The sequence below is a fragment of the Mchenga conophoros genome, linkage group LG20 (assembly GCF_057382185.1).
Source record: "Mchenga conophoros isolate Kocher_MC1m ecotype Shallow Benthic linkage group LG20, M_conophoros_male_GT1.1, whole genome shotgun sequence".
In the NCBI taxonomy this organism is placed as follows: domain Eukaryota; kingdom Metazoa; phylum Chordata; class Actinopteri; order Cichliformes; family Cichlidae; genus Mchenga; species Mchenga conophoros.
In genome coordinates, this window is record NC_140545.1 from 13,955,877 (window position 1) to 13,981,060 (window position 25,184).

General features: G+C 40.4%; 1 protein-coding gene across 2 annotated transcripts in view; it reads right to left on the reverse strand.

Moving 5' to 3' along the window:
• LOC146550501 (copine-9-like) overlaps positions 1 to 25,184 on the reverse strand; it is a 115,509-nt gene that overhangs the window by 81,237 nt on the left and 9,088 nt on the right. For both annotated transcript variants that reach the window (XM_085258679.1, XM_085258678.1), the window contains one exon: positions 2,426 to 2,472. In XM_085258679.1, coding sequence (XP_085114805.1) covers positions 2,426 to 2,472 — 47 coding nt within the window. The remainder of the gene's footprint in view (positions 1 to 2,425; positions 2,473 to 25,184) is intronic.

A 25,184-nucleotide genomic window follows, 5' to 3' on the forward strand; every position in this document is an offset into this window, starting at 1 on the left:
GCTATAAACATGGCTCTACACTTCATCCTGCAGCATCTGGACTCCCCAGGAACCTATGCCAGGATCCTGTTTGTGGACTTCAGCTCTGCCTTCAACACCATCCTTCCAGACCATCTCCAAGGCAAGCTTTCCCAGATAAATGTGCCTGATCCCATCTGCCGGTGGATCACTGACTTCCTGACGGACAGGAAGCAACATGTGAGGCTAGGAAAGAATGTCTCAGACTCGGTCTCGGACTCCCGGACCATCAGCACCTCAGGGCTGTGTTCTTTCTCCTCTGCTCTTCTCCCTGTACACCAACTGCTGCACCTCCACCCACCAGTCTGTCAAGCTAATCAAGTTTGCAGATGACACCACCGTTATTGGACTCATCTCGGACGGGGATGAGTCTGCCTACAGGAGGGAGGTTGAACGTCTGGTGTCCTGGTGCAGCCACAACAACCTGGTGCTGAATGCCCAGAAGACAGTGGAGATTACTGTGGACTTCAGGAAGCGCACAGCCCCACTGCCCCCCATCATCCTGACTGACACCCTCATCATCTTTGTGGACTCATTCCGCTTCCTGGGTACCACCATCACCCAGGACCTGAAGTGGGAGCCCACCATCATCTCTGTCATAAAGAAAGCCCAGCAGAGGATGTTTCTTCCTGAGGCAGCTGAAGAAATTCAACCTGCCAACACGGACGATGATGCAATTCTACACTGCAATCATCGAGTCCATCCTCACCTCCTCCATCACCGTGTGGTACGCTGGAGCCACTATCAGGGACAAACAGAGACTGCAGCGTGTTGTGCGCTCTGCTGAGAAGGTGATTGGCTGCAGACTCCCATCTCTGCAGGACCTGTACACCCCCAGGACATTGCGGCGTGCAGCTCGGATCTCAGCTGACCCTTCTCACCCTGGACACAGTCTGTTTGACCTGCTCCCCTCAGGCAGGAGGCTCCGGTCCATTCGCACCAGAACCTCTCGCCACAAGAACAGTTTCTTCCCCTCTGCTGTTGGACACATGAACAATAACCATATGACTGTTCCCACCACTAACACCTGACCCTACGCTGTGTCACTGCATCATTCCATGTTTGGCACTGATCACCACCTGCACTCATGTATATACCTATCTACTTAGCACTTTTAATTTTTATTTTTATGTTTATTTACAGAATGTTTTGCACTAAGTACCGCAGCAATTTTCTAATGTTGTAAACCTGCTCAACATTTGGCAATAAAACCCTTTCTGATTCTGATTGCTTTGTTTTGCATAACAAATATGGCCTATAAGTAAGATGATACAGTGTCAAGATGATTCTTCATTTGCTGAGTCCTTCCCATCACATGGTTACTGCGTGCATTTGAAATATTATACAAATTTATTGCACCTTATTTTGATGGACAAGGTTTCTATACTGCGCACACATAATAAACAAAACAGTCACACAATACAAAAAAACCCATCATGCTCACAGGACGTTTGCATGTAAGTGTAACTGAACGTTAATGAATAATTTCTGCATGAATTGCACTTACAAATGACATATAGATTATTTACATAATGCATAATGATGTCAAAAGCACACAAAGGATTTCCAGGTTTCCATCCATGTGCAATTATCTCCTCGAGGTGTCAATATGTAAGGCTGGCAGAGAGATATTTACTCTGCTGATTGTGCTGCAATTCATGCAGTGCTTTTTGATTAAGCCCCACCACATGGAAAGCAAAGGTGTGAGGTGCGTTAAAATGAGGGGATCAACGGTAGCCAAATAGTGTGACTAAAGTACACAAAGTGACTAGAGGCAACGTGTAGGCAAACTAGATGAGGGAATGTAGCGCCAAGATGTGAGACATGAACTGTGTGAGGGACCTAACAGATCAAAATGTATTCAAAATGTTAATGAGCAATGGAATGTCACGTGACCTTGCCTTTAAAACAGTGACAGTGGATGAGACAGCAAGATGTCAAGGGGAGCAGATGGTGCATTTTTGATGAGGTGGAAAAAGAACTGACCTTCTTTCTCTCACTGCCCTGAGTCATGACAAGAATCCATTTCATTCAACATCATAAAATTATGAGTCTTTTAATTTATTTATTCCATCACCTCCAACATAAATTCACCAGTTTGGGTCTGATATGTGGGGCTTTCCCCCCCCCCCCCCCCCGGGTGTTCAAGATGTGGTTTCACTTTCTGGGCAAGTGAAGAGGCTCACACTTCCAATTTTCTACAAAATGTTCTCAGTGGTTTTTGTGAGTTGCCTCTGGACTTCAGCTTAATAACCCCCATTTTAAGTTCTGATTGAAAATCATTAACACTGAAGACAACTCATTTATTTCATTCCCTATAAAAAAAATAAAAATAAAAAAATCTGGCAGATATGTAGACAAAAATATTGGATATTGTCATTGGCAATAGAAAGGTTGCTTAACTTACCTCCCTCCATTCTTTGGTTCCCACAGCCTGCAGATACAACACAACAACTGGAAGGGAAAGTGGAGGAGTAGAGGCCAAAAAGGAAGCATGAAGAAAAGAAAAAACACACTTTTTAATCTCAGTCACTAGTGTAATGGTTTCTGCATGTTGCCACCTACATATCAACACACTCACATCCACATATATTTCAGTTAGATCTGATGTAGCCGCAAGCAGAGTAAACAATTTCTTCTTAAACGCAATGAAAGACCATTTAAAAAATGTGGAATTTTCAATATCCAGTGGTGATATTTACACTCTATTAATAAAACAGCTGTCCATTAGAACAATAACAACTCATTGTACATTTCTCTCATTTTCACACTTTTCATCCTGATCTCGCTGCGTAACTGTGAGGGAGTAATCATTCTCTACATTTTCTGCCTCACAGATATGCTGTCACCACCTTCAGCCAGGCCTCTCTCTGGCTATTAATATGCATGAATATTACAAAAAAAAATGCAGAAGTGCTACAAGGCATGGATCTAAAGACCAAATAGGTAGAGTGCCATTGCAAACTCCCCTCTCAGAGAAAATAACAGAATCAGTTGTAAGCAAACACATACAAATTTAATGATATCTCATCAGCCTCAACTGTACTTAGTGTTCAGTGTTGCATGTTAGCATATCCTTGTTCAAACAGGCTTGGCTAAAATACTGTAATGTATTACATGAAAAATACTATTCTTCCATGTAAACAAAAAAGGTTTCCACGGAAACCTTTCATCCATGTTTTTAAAATCTTTCTGATCTTTATGTCTTTACTGACATAACTGAAAATGTTACCTCTTGCTATAACCCTGCAAGATACTTATATGCATGTAACTGGAGTGGTTATGTAGTGAGCAGTGAGCGCTTCCAAAGCTCACATCTAATAATGAACAGAAACTATAAATATCAGATGAACAACTGCAATCCTGAAGTTCTTTTAGTTGAAAAAAAGAAGTAAACAGAAGTGTATGGGGAAATGACCCCTCATTTATAATCACTTATTGTGAGTCGTATATTTCACATAGTGTTCATAGTAGCCTGTCCCCTGTTTTCCTTCAAGCCAAATCTTTGCTTCATGAAAAATGTAAAGCACCAGCAAACACAGATTTAGGCTTTAAAATGTTTAAAATGTTTTATATATACAGTCTGTGACAGTGCACCTGAAGCACCACAGCTGCCCTGGCTCTGTTAATGCATTGCTCCTGCCATGCAGTGCTCTGAGCTAAATTATGAAAGCCTCGCAATTACAGTACTAACATGCTGACATTTAGCAGGTATGAAGGTCTAACTGTTACCACAGTCTACTCAGTCTAGCTTCCTAGTATTTCTTTGGATAATAATAATAATAATAACCATGATGTCATTAGATTTGTCATTGTGTTTGTTCATAAAACACATTACAGAAAGACAGTCATTCTGAGCAGAGGACAGTGCAATGACCAAACTGATTAGCAGCGTATTTGTCTTTACATGTCTACAAACGCAAATGACCAAACCAACAAAGGTTTAACTTCAGTTTAATACTTGACTTAGTTCTTCCACAATATTTCTGATAAAGATTTGAACAAAAATGCATCAGATTTATTACATTTTGATTATAATTCACCAACAGGTTGTTGAGTTATATTTCACTCAAAACAGTTTGCTGATCTCATAGAGGAAGTGTTAAGGCAACCAAGTCACCAAGCATATTCCAATTTATAAGTGGATTGTGTATCTGCTATTTTCATTGGACAAAGTACAAAAATATCAGCCGCCCAGTGATGCTATGACCAACGTTTTTTTGATCCATTCTATGGGGACCCAGAATTTCACAGCATTCAGTAATTGCTGGGATAGTTCATTTACCAAAAGCCTTAGAGACCGCCTTTTTAAACTTAGCATGGCTAAAGCGTTTTAGTCTAGAAAGGCTAAGGCAGAAAGGGTTTATTTTAAAAGACTTAATATGACACTTTTTGTTGTAAGCAAAGAATTTACCTTTACTTAATAATCAATAGCAATGCCACTGTAATCTGGCTTATTTTTACAGTAACTCATTAAGTCTCAAAAAAAATTCTTGATTAGTCAAATTGTTTTCCTTCACAGACGAGCATTACAGCCTTTACAAATTAGCTTTTTCGTGACTACGGTATAAATTCTTGAATTGTTAAAATAAAATGGGCCTAAGTAAATTCTCCAACTGGTTACAATTTTTACTGTAATGTTTACCGTGTCCTGCGGTGCTTTGTTTAACATTATGTCTGTCTTTTGAGGGCAAAAGTTACTTTAAAACAGCATAAATATGCAAAAACACAGAGCCAGACCAATTATAACCCACAGATTTATTATGTTTATCATGTTAAGCTCAAACACAAACATGTTCATGCCTAAGCTAACAAGTAACACTCACGAAAGGCCCTTATGAGGTGTATTAATAATTGGCCAAGTGTTGCTGTTTGTGTCTAGACAGGAACCATCAGCCACTTTGTGCCTCTGTGAAGTTTGGACATTAGCTCTAATGAACTTCAGACTGTCTGGACCGACAGACGATTAAAACCACATTTTCCCTCCTAATGAGCAATTAAGAGAGGCGAGATAAGACAGAAAGAAGAGCAGACAGCAAGCGTTTTGGGCAGAGGGTTTGAAATAAAACAATCTTTTCTTTGTCTGACTATTAGCAGGAATATTGCTGCTTAAATGAGGTTTATAAATCTGATTAATCCAAGTTAATCAGTTAGTGAATTAGCCCTCAATTGAATAACAGAAAATAAAAAATTGAAGGCAAATGAACATCAGGGGTTCAATCTGTTTGTCTCAAAGTCATACCTCTTAACTGCAATAATGATGTTTGAGAGAGAGCACGGTGCTTTGACCGAGATCAGAGTTTTGGGACCTTAATGTTCCCCGAAGGTTGCAGAGTTAGAGCAGCACAGACTCTAACTAATCCCCGGTAAAGCCATTTGAGTGTCGTCCGTCTCGGAAGAACCTGACTGATTGCCTGCTTTATGGAAAGTGACTGACAAAGGAAGGAGCCCATCTGGTCAACTGCACAGCGGCTAAATCACAAGGCAATTCCATATCCCTCCTCCCATGACTCCTGACAACAGTCTGGCTGCAGGCTGGCCACACAGGGGACACTAAACATGAATGATTCAGAATTGAGCACAAATCATATCAAGTTCTAATCTGAATGGACATTTTAGCAGTGTACAGGTCATCCTACAGAAATAGAATATCTACAGCAAACAGGAATCTGCATATTAGGATGTTAACACATTCATACCAGAATCTTTTGTCCAAACACACAAATGATTATTATACCATTACTATTCTTCTAAAGCAAATGAATCCAGGATTTCAGATCATTTGGCCACTTGATGTTTTGAAGTCTGGTTTCCAAAGAACAATGTTGCTTTGCTTTTATCTTGGCTCCCTGTGTCTGTCACGGAGAGACAAAGAGCCAATCAGATAAAAGAGAAAAGAGCATTTTACTTCACTACCAGTTTTTTTTTTCAGGTAAATATCAAATAGCTCAGCCACACGAGCCAGATCATACAGATCCACATCCACATAAACACAGTTTACTAGCTAGCACTGACAAAAACATTTTCAGATATTGCTGCACTGCAGGCCTTCTCGGCCAGCAGGGTTGTAAAAATTTCCAGATACAGTTACAGTATCCAGTTACATAGAAATATATAGGAAAAAAGCTGCAGACTGCCTTTCCTCACGGACTCAGTCAGTTTTGAATCATACTGAATATAAAAAAGTTTATGTCAAAAAGGAGGATAAAGAAGAATGCTATTTATCATGTGATTGTTTTTTTTTTTTTAGCGTGTAGGGAAATTCATCCTGAAGATTTCACTCCATATTCTAGACCCGGGTTTGAGAGTTTTTTACTGCTGTATGTACCATAGAAATCATATGGTTCCAGCTATACAAGATAATACAACAACATCTTAAACACTGATGGCCAGTGCAGGTGCACCAGCATGTATTTATGGATATATTTGCCATGTGAGTCGGACGATCAGAGAAAACTTAGACCACTAAAACAGAGAATGTCACAGAGAACTTTGAAAGAAACGCCTCATATTTACCTAAACAAACACGCATCTATTTCACACAAAACAAGGTGACTGAATTTTAGCCATTGAAGTCATATTAACAGTATATTGCCAGAATTTTCATCATGATTCAATTGCTATTGTGAGCCTTAACATGTTTAATATCCCAAAAACTTTGTGCACCTGCAAAGGATGCAGTGCACACTAATATGACTGATTTAATATTTAGAGCTTGGCACTCACACTGCACACCCTACATGTCATTTTCTTAGGTTCTTCCTCCATGAATATTTTCTGCAGCACATCAAAGGTGCATTTGAGCTCACTTGGAGAGCTCAGGTTTCAAGCTAGATGAGAGCAAATTTGTGAGGTGGCTCCTTGTTCCCCTCTGATAACAATTCCCAGTCTGCATTTCAATTTCAGTGTCTTCTTATCTAAACTGTCACTAAATATGGAAACACAGGATACTTGTGCAACAGTCCTACAGCACTACACATTGTTATATGATGAGTAGCTTTGCTACTTTCTTTGAGGGAAATCATGTTTCGGCCTTTGTTTTGATGTAATGAACAGTTCTAAATAAAACAGCAGAAATCAGCAGAAGCAGGAACAGTAGATGTATTATTAACAACTGCTACAAATATTATGTTTAGCAAAGGGAATGAGGGGAAGTGGCTTGAACTATTTACACTATGTGTCCTGCACCCTCCAGCACTGATTTTCATCACATCTAAACTGCTGTGCATTTTATTTTGTCTACAGATTTCTTAAAGCGATACCCATCAGATAACTTCCAGGACACCCTGCCCTTCAATATCAACATGTCTGTCCCACAAGTATGTTGAGAGTAGCTGAAAATGCCAGAGCATACTCTCGGTTGAGCAACAGTTACATCAACAGTCACCTGTGTGAAGGTTTTATTTGTCTGCTGGGGATTTCTTGCTGCCTGCCTCCAAGATTTGCACTGAAGGAGAATTTCATAAGAGTGAAGGCAGACACAAATAAGATTCCACAGACTTAGTTACGGGCTGAGGATACAAGCTGCTTACTGTGAGGTGAAAGAGAAAAGTGGTCAGGTAGATGGAATGTAGGGCTGTGGGGGGATGGCGCTAGAAAGGGGTGACTGATAGAAATCTAGCTAAGAGGTGAGGACAGGGAGGGAATGTGGAGTAAGAATATTAGACAGGCTTGGTGGGAGTAGGAAAACAGAGGAGATAAAGACAGAGAGATGAGATGGATAGATGATTGTTTGGCAAAGAGAAGTGGAGTGCAAATTTGATTCCAGCACAGTGAGGCAGTGTAAGATTTTAGCTAGGAAAAGAAGGAGTAGGTTTAAGACCTCAGCTGTCAAAAATCCTTCACTGATACACAAACTGTCCTATAAGACTGTCATATGAGTTAGCTAGGTTAGCAGCACTTCCTCACAAATCTGCTGATCTGCTAATGTTTGGAGACTAAATTCTCGAACCTCATTGATTCTTTCATTCATCAATATCAACCACTGAGGACAACATGCAAAGTCATTATTAGAAAGATGGGCAGATGCCGGTGGCACAAGCTGCCAGTTTATCAAGTCTATCATCATGATTCCAGTCCAGTTGGAAGTGTTTTTTTTTTTTTAATTTTATAAGACTAAGCCTTACAAACTTTATGTTCAGCTAAGGTGACCACATTCTAGCTACATTTCCGGACTTATTGTGCTGATGTTAAGTTCCTTGCCATTGTTCTTGGACTCTAATAGAGTAGTTTTGTATGATTTGCAAATTAATAATCCCTATGAACAACTTTTACTGAGCCTTAAAATCAGTCATTTTACTTCCCTCTTATGTAGCTTTACACCAGCTTTCTTCTGACTGGCTGTAGCTTGTAAACATTTCTTACATTTCCCAAAAGAACACTGACCAAAATATCACACTGCCTTCCCTGCCTTGCATTCTTCCCATACTGCATCCCAGTGCCAGGTGTTCTCCAGCTAAGCCACACACAAGAACCCGGTCATCTACATGTTGTAAAAGCAAATGTGATTCATCAGAACTGGCCGATAAACTACGTGATAGGTTTGTAGCTTGAACCCATCCACTACAATCCACTAAATCACAGGTGTCAAACTCCAGGCCTCGAGGGCCAGTGTCCTGCAGGTTTTAGACGTGTCCTTGATCCAACACAGCTGATTTAAATGGCTAAATTACCTCCTCAACATGTCTTGCAGTTCTCCAGAGGCCTGGTAATGAACTAATCATTTGATTAAGGTGTGTTGACCCAGGGTGATATCAAAAACCTGCAGGACACCGGCCCTCGAGGCCTGGAGTTCGACACCACTGCACTAAATCCACCTACAGTAGTTGCCCATTTGATTGGACCACACATGCCAGCCTTCGCTCTCCATATGCATCAGTGAGCCTTAGCTTCTTTGACTGATGTATTTTACAACGGAAAAAAATACAGTTAAAATTATTATTTAGTCTAATCCCTGAGGTTTTCATTTACACAAGAAATTACTTATACATACACTGACCTAATTATTTCGAACTTTGGCCATGTAACAGGGCGAAGCATAACAGGTCCCCTTGGTGTACGCGTGAGGTTTAGATGCTCAGTGAATGGCTACATACAGCATCTGATTATTGGAATCAGGCATCAAGGTCATTTATTTAGCATTCAGTTATCACTCAGTGTATAATAAATATGAAGGACATATTCATAGTGTAGTGCTGAACAAATTCAAATAACATGCAAAAGGTCTCCAGTTCAAAACACAAAACCCTGAGAGTGTTGCACGTGAAATAGTATCAAATCAAATATATGGATCCATGTGCTATAGTGACCTGGAAGATGAAGAATGTCCAGACTCACTAGGAAAGCTAAAGCTAAACCCTGTAATAATAGCATGCCTAATGCTCTGTTTATACTTCCTGATTTTTTTTTTAAAGTGCTCTTTTCAGGTAGGTCGTGGTTAATGGATGTTGTGGGTGTGGAATGGACGACCCTCGATGTCTGAATCAACAGGGGCTGCTCACTCTTTCCTCAGAACTCATTAGGAGACCTTGGGGGTAATTAGAGACCAGTGACCTTTAGTTTCAAGGTATGACTCAGGCCTTGCATTTACTCACCCCACTGAGCCTTTATTGAAATATAATTGACCAAGTGAAGGAAAGAAAACTTCCCATGTTAATGTGTAAACAATGGATGACAAAAAATAGTAAAATTCTGCCATCCTTTATTTTGCAAGAGGCATTCGGCCTCACGTGTCCCGGCTGTTTTCACACAAGTAGATATATATATATATATATCATTCCCTCTCTCTCTCTCTCTCTGTCTCTCTACATATATATATATATATATATATATATATATATATATATATATATATATATATATATATATATATATATATATATATATATATATATATATATATGTGTGTGTGTGTGTGTGTGTGTGTGTACTTGTGTGAACGAGAAGCTGGAGAAATACCAAGGGCTCAGAGAAGAGCTCGAGAGGCTGTGGAGGGTGAAGGCAACGGTGGTCCCTGTGGTAATCGGAGCACTAGGTGCGGTGACTCCCAAGCTAGGCGAGTGGCTCCAGCAGATCCCGGGAATGACATCGGAGATCTCTGTCCAGAAGAGCACAGTCCTGGGAACAGCTAAGATACTGCGCAGGACCCTCAAGCTCTCAGGCCTCTGGTAGAGGACCCGAGCTTGAAGGTTAAACCGCCCGCAGGGACGTGCTGGGTGTTTTATTTTACATATATATCATTCTCTCTCTCTCTCTCTCTCTCTCTCTCTCTCTCTCTCTATATATATATATATATATATATATATATATATATATATATATATATATATATATATATTAAATATATATATATATATATATATATATATATATATATATATATATATATATATATATATATATATATATATATATATATATATAAAACTCATCCATATACAATGAATATAATGGTGAGATCTTTAGGAGACGTGGACAAGCTCTCCAAACTATAACCACACCTTCTGTGTTACAACAAAACATTAACTCCTACCTGCTGATGAGTCACAATCCTCGAGCAGCTACAGCTAAATGAATGCAAAAGAAATACCATATAATGTGATGAATTTGATAAACATGACTCACCAACTTGCAATGAGAGACTACAAAGAGTAATCATAATTGATACAATAATTGATTTTACTTTTATATACTCCTGGACCGACGGTCAGCTGGGGGATTGCCTCTCCTACAGATTTTAATGGAGCGAAACACCCATGCATGTGGATGGAAACTGTCAGTACTCCACCAGCAAATGATGTTACATAAGAGAAGTGGGATGTTTTCATATGGGAGCCTGAGAGCAGTTTAGATGGTGGTGGATAGAAATAAAAGAGTCAGATAATTCCTGAGCTAGTAGCTTTGGGAGCTGCTGGATGACAGCATGAAGCAGCTGAATGAGATTGCTTCTACTTTTAAAGTGTCTTCTCTTAAACTTTCAAAGTTGTAGCAATCCGATGTCATCAGTAATTTTCTGTGTAATAGAGCTCCACCACCAGTGAAATATCCCATCTGGATAGGAATTAAAGTTGTAAATTATGCTCTTTGAAGTTTAAAAGGTCACTTCAGTGCTGTGCCCAAAAGAGCAAAGCGGTACAGTCAAAGTTATTGGGAATGAGAAGAAAAATATCTCATGAATTTCATTATTTTGTATCCGGGACCACAGCAATCTATCAGACAGATATATTTGTCTATTTCACTAAAAGACTGAAATTTCTTCTATTTCTCCCAGCCCCTAATCTCTTCAGGGAGCCGTACTTGGAGAGAAATTTTTCTCTGAAACGCACAAGACCTGTTTGCATCTGTCCAAGGGCAAAGTCTGTGTGGTCGGGGTCACGCATGCCTGGAATTCATTAAAATCTGGTTGAGACAAGGCTGAAAAAATGCATATCCAGCTGCCTAACAGCATTGCAGAGCATGTAATATTAATAATGAAAGGAGTTATGTTTCAAAATTAAACATCTATCATCATTTTAAAAAAGTGACACCTCCTTTAAAACGCTGGCTGACAGGTTGGTACACAGCACGCCAGAGTTCTTTTCAAAGGAACTTACATAACTTCATTCCTTGGTGGAGAAAATAGTAGTGTAGTATACTGCTGAGTGACGGATTTGATTTTTGCATATGGCCCAAACTCAAACAGTTTCCATGACTGTGCAACCTGCTTTCACACCAAGTAATATGAGTGAGGGATTTAAACAAAAAAAGGGTTACATTTTTTATACTGGTCTGTCTGTTTTCATGTAAAAAAAAAAATCTGTAATTTTGTTACTGTGACTTAGCATAATATGGTACAATCTAGCAAGCAAACTAACATCTATTAACAGACAGACTTGTACATAAACCCGCATGTGTGGATGCTTTCTATAATAAGAATTACTGGGAGTAGCCAGTTGGAGATTAAAAGGAGGCTAGAGCCAGTGGGGAGCTGGCTAGATCAGAAGACCCTCAAAGAGTCTTCTGGTCTAGCCAGCTCGACACTTCCTGACCCATCCAATGGCCATTGATATGATTTATTGTCAAAAGTATTGTAGGTGCCAGAGGTCTGCTTTAAATTTTAATTTACAATTAAGTTCATGTTTGTTTTATAATTCATAGATTCGTTGCATAATTCATCTTTTCAGGATTTCCAGTGGAAATTGGCCGACATATCCTCAGCATAACCATGTATAATATCCACAACACTTAAAAAAGAGGTTATACACACACAATACGGTAATATTATGTTGAAGCACAGTACGTATCACTCCGCCAGGCTCCTGACTACGGTAGCCGTAATACTCCGACAATCCATCAAGCAGTCCAGGTTCGTAGCTTAGCAAAGTAGTACTAAAACATTTGACAGATTTTCGAGCGCCGTGTACGACATAAAATCGAGGTCAGTAAACACAACCAGAATTCATACATAAGGCACACGGGGTTATAAGGGGCACTGTCGATTTTCAGAAAAATCAAAGGGTTGATTTTAAGTGTGCCGTATTTTCAAAAAAAACACGGTAATAATGACGGCCCGCTAGCATGCTCTACCAAAAATAGTGCTTTGTTGTGTGTCTGACGGACAAAAGCTAAACCAGTTCCACACCACTGAAGTTGCAGCATTTTTACAAACCAATTCTGGTTTATCCGATTCATTCAACGATTTGCTTTCGCCGCCATGCTTTTTCCGACGTGTGCATATGAAACCAAAGGCACTGCGCATGCGCGTTTTACTCATATTCTATCGCGATATTTCATTTTTCTATCGTTGCCCAAAATTACACTGGTATTACCGTGAACGGTATAATATGGCCCAGCCCTAGTGTATACAAACAAGTACCTAGGGATGCAGACTGCTTTACAAACATTTTAGAAAGAATGGGAGCTCAGTGAATTCCAGTGATAGGATGCCACCTGTGCAACCCATCCAGTTGTGAATTTTCCTGACTACTAAATATCCCACAGTGAACTGTTAGAAGTATTATAACATTGTGGAAGTGATTGGGATCAACAGCATCTCAGCCAAGAAAGTCATAAGCCAAATAAAATCACAGCAGAGTTAATGGGTCAACTTTCTGCAGTGTCAATCACTACAGATCTCCAAACATCATGTGGCCTTCAGATTAGTTCATTAACAGTGCACAAAGAATGTAATGTAAAATTCCAACCTCCCCTTTAGTATGCTTGTTAGGAAAACTGGATGAGGTCACTACAGAAACTAATACAGTCCACATGGTTTTTACTGCCCTATGCATCGCCAAGAAAACGGTCCTCATGAACTGGAAAAATAAAAATAATCTTAATTCTAGCCAATATAGAAACCTTCTAATAGATCACATTAGTCTCGATATAGCCTCTGCCACCACATTAGATCAATCCCTCTGGGCTCCTTTGATCGGCTCCATCACCTAGCGGGGGTAGGGGGTCGTGGTTTGGTCCCGCCTTAGCTACTGTGGTTCATATGGAGTTGGGATGGGCTTAGGGCGCCTGGAGGACCCCTAGAGACGTTATCCCTGGAGGGCTTAACCCGGGGGTTGTGTTCATAACCTGGTTAGTGGCTCTGGTCGCTCTTAGAGGTTGTTCTCCTCGTGGCTGCATGCAGCGGGGCTGGAGGATGGTCTGTACTGGTGGACGTAGGTTACTGGCCTGGTGGCCTGGCTGCCCCTGAGTGGATCCGGGGCAGGCGTGGGGGTTTGGGGTTCGGGGGTGCTTTGCCTCCGTGCTGGGGCTCTGGCTGGGCCTTGGGGGCTTCGGTCCTCGTCGGTGTGTCACCGAGGTTGTGAGCGGGTGGGTGCATGGGGGCTCAGCCCTGGCGCAGGGGGCCTCTTGTGCATCGGCCTAACTGGGGGGCTCTTCAACTGGCAGGGAGGTTGTTCCATCGTTGCAGGAGTCCACTCTGCAGGTGGGGGAGAGACATAGGAGAGGTGGAGAATAAACTTAACCTGGGTGTCTGTTGTCTTGTGTAGTCTGGGAGACGATTGAATGTTGGGGTGGGTACAGTTTCCTCTGCGGTGGGGTAGGGTGGGCTGCCCCGGGTCCTGTGGGGCTTGGCAGTGCTACCGTAGGCCCCGGTCTGGATGGACCTGGGCTCCCTTGCCTTGGTGGGTACCAGAGGACGGGGGGTGCCTACTGGGGTCAGCAGGGGAGCTGGCCCTAGGGAGGGGCATCCTCCCCTCCCTCCTTTTCCTCCCCATCCCCGGCTACCTCCCTCTTCCCGCTCCACCACATTCACCCACACAGGTAGGGCCTTGTCACAAGGGTGCAGGGGAGACATCCCCCCCCCCCCCCTTTCCCCTTCCGGCCACCTGTGCCTCAATTTTATCTCACAACTTAGACATCCTTACAATCTCATAACACACACATATATATATAGGGCCTTGAGGGTGGGCACGTTAACGGCGTCCATGCTCTCCCTTGTTTTAAATGCACTTTAGAACAACACGCAGCAACACTACACATGAGCGGGAGGAGGCAGGTATGGGGTCTTCACACACCCCCGTTCTCTGCTAGCCATTGGGGCGGGGGGGCTGGGAGGAGATGTTAGCTGTCCGATTGGCCTCCCTGCTGCTGCGGAGCCTGGGATGGTCTGCTTGCCTCCACCCCGGGGGGAAGGGTAACATCTCTTGGGTATGGGTTCTGTTTCTCCCTCTGGGGGCGAGGGTACCTGGACCCGGGGTATAGAGTATGTTTGGGGAGTGTGATTGTGTATACATGTCCATTTATGTCAATCCTTACGTTGGGTGAGTTCTGAGTGTTTGTATATGTGTGCATGAGGGTGGGAATGCATGTTTGTGTCTGTGTGTGCCTGTTTCTCTGTGTCTATATGTCAGGTCGGGTCTTAGACTCCACCTCTCTGGGAACTCCCAGGCCCTCCAAGGCCTATCTCCCCTCACCACACTCCCTGCCGGTGACTGATGCCCTCAGGGGTCGGTGGTGGTTCTTGGTGTCCGGGGCTGGGCGCCCAGGTATGTACCGGTTCACTCCCGGTGGCTACCTGGCGGCTACCTACTGGTTAGCCTACCTGGCGGGGCCTGGCGCCTGTTGCTCGGTCAGGCCTCCTCCGGGGTGTGGTGGGCCCTCGGGCCTCTGGCCTCTGGGCCTGCGGCTCGGTTCACTCTGGCTCAGCTGGCTGCCGGCAGAGCCAGCGGGCACGCCGGTGCAGCCCCCTCTAGCTTCTGCTCAGTGGCTCCTGGGTGACGCCTCGTCTGGGGAATCTCAGCCCTTCCCATGAGGGTGGCACGGATGCCCCTCCAGTGGTCCTCCTTGGGCTCTCGCACTCTGAGGCCTCTGGATGTCTGGGGCCTGGATCTCCTCCATGCCTGCTTCATGCCCTGGGGGACGGGGCTATGGCTTGCTACATCATCTTGCAGACCATTACATATGGAAACCATTTAAATACAAGCGCGCTGATCCACACAGGTATGCACACGGGTGTTCACTGCTCGTAGACTTACACCTTTCTTGGCTGCTACTTCAAAGCACATTGTGCGCTGTCTGTCCTGCGTGCTGCACAACAACATTGAATATTTAGTATTTACTGCTGTTTACACTTAGCTAGATTAATGCGATGGTGTTGTGTTTAGTATGTTGCTTTGTTTTGTTTTTTTGCTTGTTTTCTATTCTTCTTCTCTCAACAGGTGATCCAGGAGATTTTTTTTTCTCCCCCCCTTTCTCACTGTCCCTCTCCCCTTCTGTTTTTCTTTTCCTTCCTTTTTCTCTCTCCCTTTCCTATCCCTCACTCATGTCTGTCCCGTCTGTAACATCTGAAAATAAAATATAATAAATAATAAAAACAAAGGTCGATCAAATGGACCAATACAGTAATGCCACGATGATCCATTTGGCAAAGTAAATCCATTGGGTATCCTTGTTGGTCTTCAGACAACAATTCTGATGGCTAAAGAACCAAATGGGACAGGCAAAAAAAAAAAAAAAAAAAAACAGTGCACAGAGCTTCTTGGAATGGGTTTGGATGTCTGAACAGCTGTGTCCAAGCCTCACATCACCAAGCACAATGCAAAGCATCTGATGCAGTGATGGAAAGCATACCACCACTGGACTCTAGAACAGTGGTGGACGCTAGAGAACATGTTCTCATGCTTCTCGATCCGGCAATCCGATGGACGAGTCTGGGTTTGGCAGTTACCAGAAAAACGGTAGTTGTGTTACTGCATTGTGCCAGGTGTAAAGATTGGCGGAGGGGGAATCGTGGTGTGGGTTTGAGGTCAGGACTCTGAGCAGGCCAGTCAAGTTCTTCTACACCACATCACCAATTCATTCCAAACATATTTGGAATGAATTAGAGTGGAGACTGCAAGCTCCAAAATTAGTGTCTGACCTCATACATGACATCTGACAGAATGGTAGAAAAGAAAAAAAAAGAAAGTGAAATACACTCCTAAATCTTATGAAAGGTCTTCCCAGAAGAGGCTGCTATAGCTGCAAAAGGTGGGCAGACACCATATTAAACCCTAAAAATGGGATGTCACTCAGGTTTATATGAGTGTATAGACAGATGTGAAAATACTTTCAGCAACATCGTGTATATAGATATAGATTTAATAAGAAATGGAGTGGTTACCTCTAGGAAATGAAAACCTTTCAAAGATGATTGATCAATAGAACTAGAATAGGTGAAAAATAGAGAAACCTTAAAGATACCTTAAAGATAACCTTCAAATCAAAATGTATACCTGCAATTTTTTTTTCTGACCTAAATTAGTTTTTAATGGTTTAATGGTTGCTACAGACTCAGCTCAAGACCTGCAACAAATATGAAAGTAAACACATTAATGAAATGCAAAAACGAAGGTCAGGCATCAGTGGTGTAAAGCATGTCAGGATGAGCAAAGTGTAGAAGCCAGGTGCCGCTAGTCAAATGCACTTCATTAATTGATCACCAGCATGTGTGAGCACCTCCATAAAAACTGAATCTTTGCCAATTTGTAGTCTGGAGCATTCAGGTGTGTTAACACAGTGCCACAGTCTTCACAGCACTCTATGCCCAGCAAAGTCACCTCAAGGTCAGACCATGCAATCAGGGAAACTGCAACAAAACCAAAGAGCTACACATAAGCTCACACCAGTACAATTAGAGAAAGACTGTACAAGTATGGCCTTTTTGGAAGGGTTGAAGATGCATAATCATAGTGCACAGTGTCACATTTGGCCGAAAGCAAACATTCAAACACCTGGTCTTCCTAAATCGCTTTACATTTAAGCACAAAAGTAAAAGAACAACAAAATCTTCAATATATTCTTTGTAAAAACCTACTGGTTAGCCTACTGGTTTCAAAGCATCATGTTTATTCATGTCCATCTAAATGGGAAAAAAAGCTATTTGCTAGCCAACTTAACAGTCCTGTACTTTACACAGATGAGCACATGAACAGTGCAGGTATACAGTACATCCTCCATCCCTGTGTGGGCGGTGAGAGAGAGGCATCAGCTAATTTGATGGTGGAGTAAGAGAAACTCAAATTAAATTTACACAACGACCAGGCAACGTGACACAACATCTCCAAGGACAAACGCTGAGTCATCAATAAATTAGATAAGAAGAAGTGCCTGAAGAGATGAGTGTTTGGCATCTAACACATTCTTGTAGAAAGCTGTGACAGACAAGTTCATGAGCAGGAGACAGATACGCAGACAGACAGACGCAAACAAGCACAACCTCTTAGCTCAAAGCTGTTGACAAGAACAGCTGAAATTCTCAGAATGTGAATGCAGGAGAAAAGAGATCACATATTTATTGTTGTGTTCTTGAGAAAAAAATCCAATCATTACCAAAGTCCAAAGCTGTAGCTACCTAGGTATGAAAAAAGAGACTCACTACAGCACTGAAATAGCGAATATCAACAACCGGATCACTGGGTTTCGTCGAGTACCACTTGATATGAAGTGCCATCAAAGTTCAGAAGCACTGGGGTCTATCTGTAATTTGGTCTGCCTATTTTTAAACCAAAGATGCAGCCATGTGCTTTCGTATTTGTTTTGATCACTGATCCCCGAATTTGAAAAATATGTTTTTTGAAAAACTGTTTTGCAGACTGTAACTGTAGTCAATTCATTCAAAAACGGTTTCACAGACCAGTCTGGCTATTATCTTTAACCTCCTAAGACCCAAACTCTTCAATGGCATGCATTTTTAATTTCTCTTTGCTATTTGGGCTGACTGGGACCTGATGAATGTAAAAACAAAGAATTACGTGATTTATTTATTTTTTTACCGGATTTTTGTTACTGAGAAGAATGAGATCCACATATGAGGACAGTTGTTTTAAATGTCGATAGAACAGTGTCAGTATAATGTCCTTGTAAGTGGATATCAGGCCCTTGTAGAGCAAAATTAAGTATTTTGGTCTAGACAACCCAAAATATGACATCCACATATGTGGACATCAGGCCCTAGGAGGTTAACTAAATTTGTAAAATCTGGAGGTCATTATGACAAAATAATAAATCTATTACCAAAATACTGTAGCGTACAAAAGTCTCAAACGACACCAATTTCTTTATATTTTGTTTTTGTGTAATTTGTCATACCTCAGCCTTCTTTCCTTTCTTAATCTTTTGTTTTAAGAATGCTGTCTTGAGAGACATCTTTCCACTGACACCATTTCTGATGAGGCTTCGTCAAATAGTAGATGAATCAATTCAAGCAGATCAACTCAACTCAACTTTATGATACTGTCACACTATTCAACATTAGTAAGCTATTAGCAAGTGCTTAATTCAGCATTTATACATCATTATTCTTCCTTAGTATGTCATTTATAAATACAGATATGTTTATCCATCTGTTACTGTTACACCAATAGAATAGAATAGCCTTTATTGTCATTGTACAGAGTACAACGAAATTGGAGTGCCACTCCCTTGGTGCAAGTTTCAATAATAAATATAAATGTAAAATATAAAAAGTACAAAAAAAACAATCGTAAGTACTCAAACAATAGTATGTACAATATATACAGGATAGCAGCATTAATATAATGAGCATGTGCATGTGCATCACTGCTGTACATGGTTTATCTATGTACAGCTATCACTGCTAGTAATAATCAGAATCATAGTCATAACAGTATATTTGCATTTATAAATGGCATACCAAGGAGCAGTAATGATGTAAAGATACATAAATGATGAATTAAGCACCTTCTAATACCTTATTAATAGCTTAATAGTGTGACATCATTTCTTTTTTTTGAGGACATGACTTTTAGAATTTGCTAATCCGGTGTAGATTTTTTAGACATGCCACTTCTTCCTGTTGTCTTTCACTTGTCCAGTTTCCTTCAATTTCTTCGAGCACACACCACACACCATGCTAAGATTTCCTGAGTTTTCAGCTAATAGCTCTTTGGGAATCACCTTGTTGATGCAAAAATACCATCATATGCCAGTCAAATTGTGTTATCTTTGTCTTTTTCTAATGAGTTAATTAAAGAAATGGGATCCAGTCATGGCTCATGACCTTTGCATAGTAATGTAGGGGGAATATTGGCAGAGACCACATCACTAGCTTGGTTTATTGCGGTGAGCTCGGCAACATCAAAAGGCCTGTATTTACACAGAAGACAACAGTGGCTGGTGGTCTGTACAATGCCAGTATCCCTGGCATTGAACAGAAACCCCTTGTCACTACATTCAGCCAAGACCAGCACAGACCAGGATGCAGGGATATCATTATCCAAGTCAATCACTGAGAGAAGAGAAGTGAGCAAATACAGAGCTTTTAACACAAGGTAACACCAGAGGTTGCATTTCATTGTCCATCATTTTGACAGACAAAGCTGTAAAAAGTGAACTGGTCTGTCACAACGTAATTTTACCTGCCATTTTAATCTCTTTCTACTTTTCAGTGAAACTGAGTCATATCTAATAGTGCTGCATTTTCAAAAACAACTCAATCACAATATCTAATGTAAAGGACAGAGCATGCATTTAGGAGAGCATGAAGAGAAAACAGAAACACTAAAAAAGCAGATAAATGAGCCTAAACAGGCACATATGAATTAAATGTATTTGAAATGAATTTGAATGTAATCAAATTGAATCATTACATCTCCCTCAACAGACAAGTTTTTGTATCATATTTTATTTTATCCTAAAGACCCTTCCTATGCTGCAACAATAATTCAATACTGAAATCATGAGGGATGTCATCAGTTCCCAAACATTTCTGTGAATAACCATGAACCTGAAAATCCAGACTATAGAACTCCTTTAGTTCTTTTTAAGCCACTCTGTAAGTTAAACAAAACTATTGTGGTATTGTGGAATGTAAATAAATGACTAAGTTGTGACTGATATTATTAGAAACATTTTTTATTACATTTGTTTCCAAGTTTGTACATAAATGAGGAGGAGGAGGCTTGTCTTTCTGTCATAGTGCAAAAAAACCAGTGGTATGGAATATATGGTATTTACAGTATACATAATATATAGATCTCTATATAAATATTAATTAGCAAAATACTCAGTTTACAATTGTATAAAAAACAGAGTGCTCCAAAACACAGAGGCAGTCATTGCCTAACACATAGCTAGGATTTGATTTTGAACACAGATGGTACGTACGATTTCTAACAGTCGCACAATCCTTTGGCATTATTATTGTTTATCTAGCTAACAGTATTTAACTTGTCTATACTGTGGAAGTGTCGCTAAATCTATATCCGTTTTAATGGCCAGTAGAGGGCGACTCGTCTGATTGCAAAGCTTACAGTTATATTGTGTCTGTGGGGAAACAGCCCTCAGCTGTTTTGTTCTATGACCTGAGAAAACACTTTCCTAGTGATGTTATGGTCTCACTATGAAAGTATTTACTAATTTGAGGTCACACTGAGTAAAACACAAAGTTTATGACTGCCCATCTTTTAAATACAGATGACTTGTTTGTAAAAATATGAGACGTGGCGTGTATACAGATACATGGATACATGATCGATCTCTGTCTGGAAGCATAGTGAACTAACACTGGATTACTTTGATACTAAAAACAGGTTTTCGTGAGTCTGGGGTAATTCTAAGTGGATTTATGTCAGTTTCACAACCTTCAAATAAGTCCTGTAATTGTGCAAGGTTTAAAATCTGATCTGAAACACAGAGCTGAATCACCGGGGAACAGAAAGCATCTCTCCCTCATCCATCCATTATGTTAATGAAACCCAAGAGGGCTATAGTGATCAAACAATTTAAATTTTCACTGATCATTGCCTTACTTGAATTGAGTAATTTAGGCACTTTAATGCATTTTTGATGAAGACAGCAGTTTATGATGTCTGTGTAAATGTATGCCCTGCTTTAGTCAGTCTCATCTTCTGTGAAATGACTGTAATAAGTTAAGCTGTGCGGTGAAAAATGGACAACAGTATTAAAAAACATCTTCCTGACTCCTCACACACCTCCGTGAAAGTGGAAGTGACCCATTTAATGAGTACCACCTACTAAATTATCTCTGAACGATATTAAAAGTAATTAAATCGCCTGCAGTTTTATGAGGCCAAGATGCTCTTTTTGACCCGATTGCATATTGTGTTATTTTTGCTATCTCATCTAAAGTTCCTATATTTAGCAATCACAGAAGCTTCAATGATGCAGTGCACGCAGCCCTGATTGGGTGAATATACTTTGATTAAAACATTCACATGTGAAGTGGAAAAAGAACGTCTGATTGATTGAACGGGCCGGTATCCTCTTGTTACACAGCCACGTTCTTTAGTCCTTTTTTAAGCTTCCTTCCTGTCATACGCTGCAGCCTTATTACTGCCATAGCATTTATTCCTGTAACTGCCCAACATCCAACAGCTAACTCTCTACAGTCTTAAAGCCCGGATGCATGCATCAGGGAGCATCTGTCAACAGAAACTAAATCAGTGAACTGGTCTGACTTACGAAAATACCTGTAGACAAGTGTATACAGATGCATGCCTGTATAACAGCTCTCCGCATATTAAAATGGATTGAGAATGACAGGGTGGAGGTATTGTTAGATTGTGATCAGTTCAGTAGCTGCAATTTCCTGGAGATCACAGAACATGTTTTCAAATAAGAGGTTATTAAGCCTGTCAGTCATTTTTGCTTCCTTTGACAATGATCTCCTCCAAGTAGGATTGATTGGCAAGCAGTGAGGAGTTGTTTTTCTACCTTGTTAGATGAGGGGGAGTTACAGAGCATTCAGACCACAGCACTCTAGCGTTGCAAAGGTTGGCGCTGGTGTTCTGTGTTTTTCCAGGTACCAGTGAAATATTACCTAGGAAAACTGTGCATTTGCAGGCTTATCTGATGCCAGAACTCACAGGCAGCTTTTTAGTCAAGCAATTTCACAACTTAGTTAACACAGCAGGAATCGTTTTATCGTTTCTTCTGACAATTGTGAATTGAACTGTAAAAGTGCACCATTCACACAAAATTCTTGGGCGTGCAAGATTATCCAGCAGAATTTCCTGGATGGCAGACATATCCAGATGATTGGTTCCTATTACAGATCAAAGTATGTAGTTCCTGTGAGCCATGCTAAACCTTCCTGCCACTATAAACACAGAAAGACCACTAAGACAGTACATATACTATATCACAGAAATTCATAAGGAACACAGGCACTCTTGATAATTACAGAATAAGAAAGGTATTTCAGCTGCTGAGGACTGATAAAATCTTGCTGCAGTAAAAATACATTTGACTTTAGCCAGATGTGGAGGTGCTAATTGGCAGCTGTGGATGTCTATGTTGCCAGAGGGAAATGCTTCCTTAAAAATATTTTAAAAATGGTATTCTTATTAATCATTTGAACATGCATGTGTGTTTTAAAGATATAATGCACTTCTTAGAGACTATGGATATGGGCACCCACACATTTCATCTAGTTTCAGAGCTAAATGTGGAAATGTTCAAATGAAACCTAAAATGTCAAGAGCCAAGAATATTTTATGGTTACATAAAGAAAAAAAGGGACTAGTAAAAATGCCTGGTGATTGCATTGATTATATTTTTTGTATTACGTAAATGCAAGCAGTTGTACTAACGAACTTCTCACTCAGAGGTCGACTGTGCACATCAGCAACTACTGGGCGACCATATTAAGGCAACCTATATTAAGGTCACGTGATTGGAGGCAACCTGTCTCCAAACAATTGCAGTGTGACTTACACTGCTTGCAGTCACACTCAGACAGATTTGATTAAGGTTTGCAAATAACTGCTGTCTAATTTATATATGGTTTCTAATACATTACAATTAATCTGAGTCAATGTGTACAAGTACAACTTTTCTGAAACGCATCTCTTTGCACTACAAGACTCAACTTAAATGGTTGCCAACTGTTTGTGTTCTGGTTATCTTCCTATACAAAAAAGAGGCTTTGAAGCACCTCATTCATTGTGCAGTCAAATCTCGGTCCAGCAAAAACTACATCACTACTTGCGGAATCTATGAGGTTCTGGCTCGACTCTGAATGTAATTAGGCAATTTTAGCAAATTTATCACATTCAATGACCTATTATCACAAACAGAATGCATGTAATTGCTACCTTGACACCATTCAATTGCAACCCGATAGCAGACTAATTCGTCTTATGGCCGTTTTATCAACGTCTTGACACCAAAGTCACTTTAAAGATAGAAACTGCTACAAGCTGCAGACAAAGTTCCTGTCTGTGAAGCAGCCATTTCAAAGGCAATGAAATCCCAAATTTATTCCACACGTTTGAAATTATTTTGTTCATGTCATGGTCTCTGACCACTGCTTTCCCTAATGTGACTGTGGCATTATTGAGGTGAATATGTTGCTGCTGATGCATCACACTAAGTAATTCTTCTTTCAAGCTAAAACTAACTGATGACTGAGAGTCCTGATAAAGCTGATATATTAAGTTAGGCCAACTTTCAGTGAAGAGAAAGCAAAAAAAAAAAAAAAAAGCTTTAAATTTCAATCAAACATTTAGCTGATGTGTTTTTATTCAGTTAAAGAAAACTGATTTTACAGATGTGATGTATTTTTCTCTGTGTGTGAATATTAAGTAAAATCCACTTGAGCACAGAAAAAAAGTAAATGGGTGAATGAGTCATGTTGTGTAAAGCTCTTCAGGTAGTGCATTTACCATCTCTTACATCAAAATAATAAATTTATTTGTCACAAACCTTCAAGCTAGAAAATGAACTGAAAATTCATGTGGGTTTTCTATCATGCAAGTATGCGTAATTTTAGAAGAATGTCATGGTTGGAAGCTGTATGGAACCACTGTGGTATCTACATATATTACACCTAAACTTTATAATTGGAGAAAAAGAAATCAAGCAAAGACCACTAACTCTAATGCTTATAACACTAACCCACACACTGGCTTAGACAGTTAGCTGACTAGCTAAGTAGCCGTAAACATAAAAGCTAAGTTTGGTAGCACATATTGGGCTTGCTAGCTTAAAAGAAGTATAAAAGTTGACATTGTGAAATAAAATGTCCTTATCAAAATACCTAAAAGAAAATGTGTCCCTGCAAAACAAAAAGGTTATTTTTAGTACTGTCAGAGTTAATCTTGTTAAAATGACGTTAACGCCATAACCGCATTAACACGGCAAATCTCCGTTAGCGAGTTAGCGTGGATCGCCCTGTGCCTGGGGCTGCACGGCGCTAACGCATTAAGAGCTAAACGAACTAACGCGTTGACGCCATGCAGGTCATGCAAGGGGCGATCTGCACTAACTCGCTAACAGAGATTTGCTGCATTAATGCGGTTATGGCGTTAACGTCATTTTAACAAGATTAACTCTGACAGCAATAGTTATTTTATAATATTAAGGTAATCTAAAAGATGATTATTAACAGTTCATAACAACATTGAATCATCTGATTTCATAATGATAACTGACTGTATATTAAATGGCCTTTTTTCATTTTTTCATGTCAAGCTGTATCTCAGTTTTTGATTGGTATTTTGGTTAAAGGGCTGATGTACAGCAAGCTGCTGCTTTTCACATCAGCAATAAGTGCAGTAAATGCAATACTGTTTACATATACCCCTAATTAGTGTGCCACATGAGTGCACTGAATCTTCTTAGAATTACTATTGATGTACATCATAAGATTTGCATTTCTTCTGAAGTGAATCAAGAACATTTGCCTTGTTAACAAAAGTTTTAATCCTCTT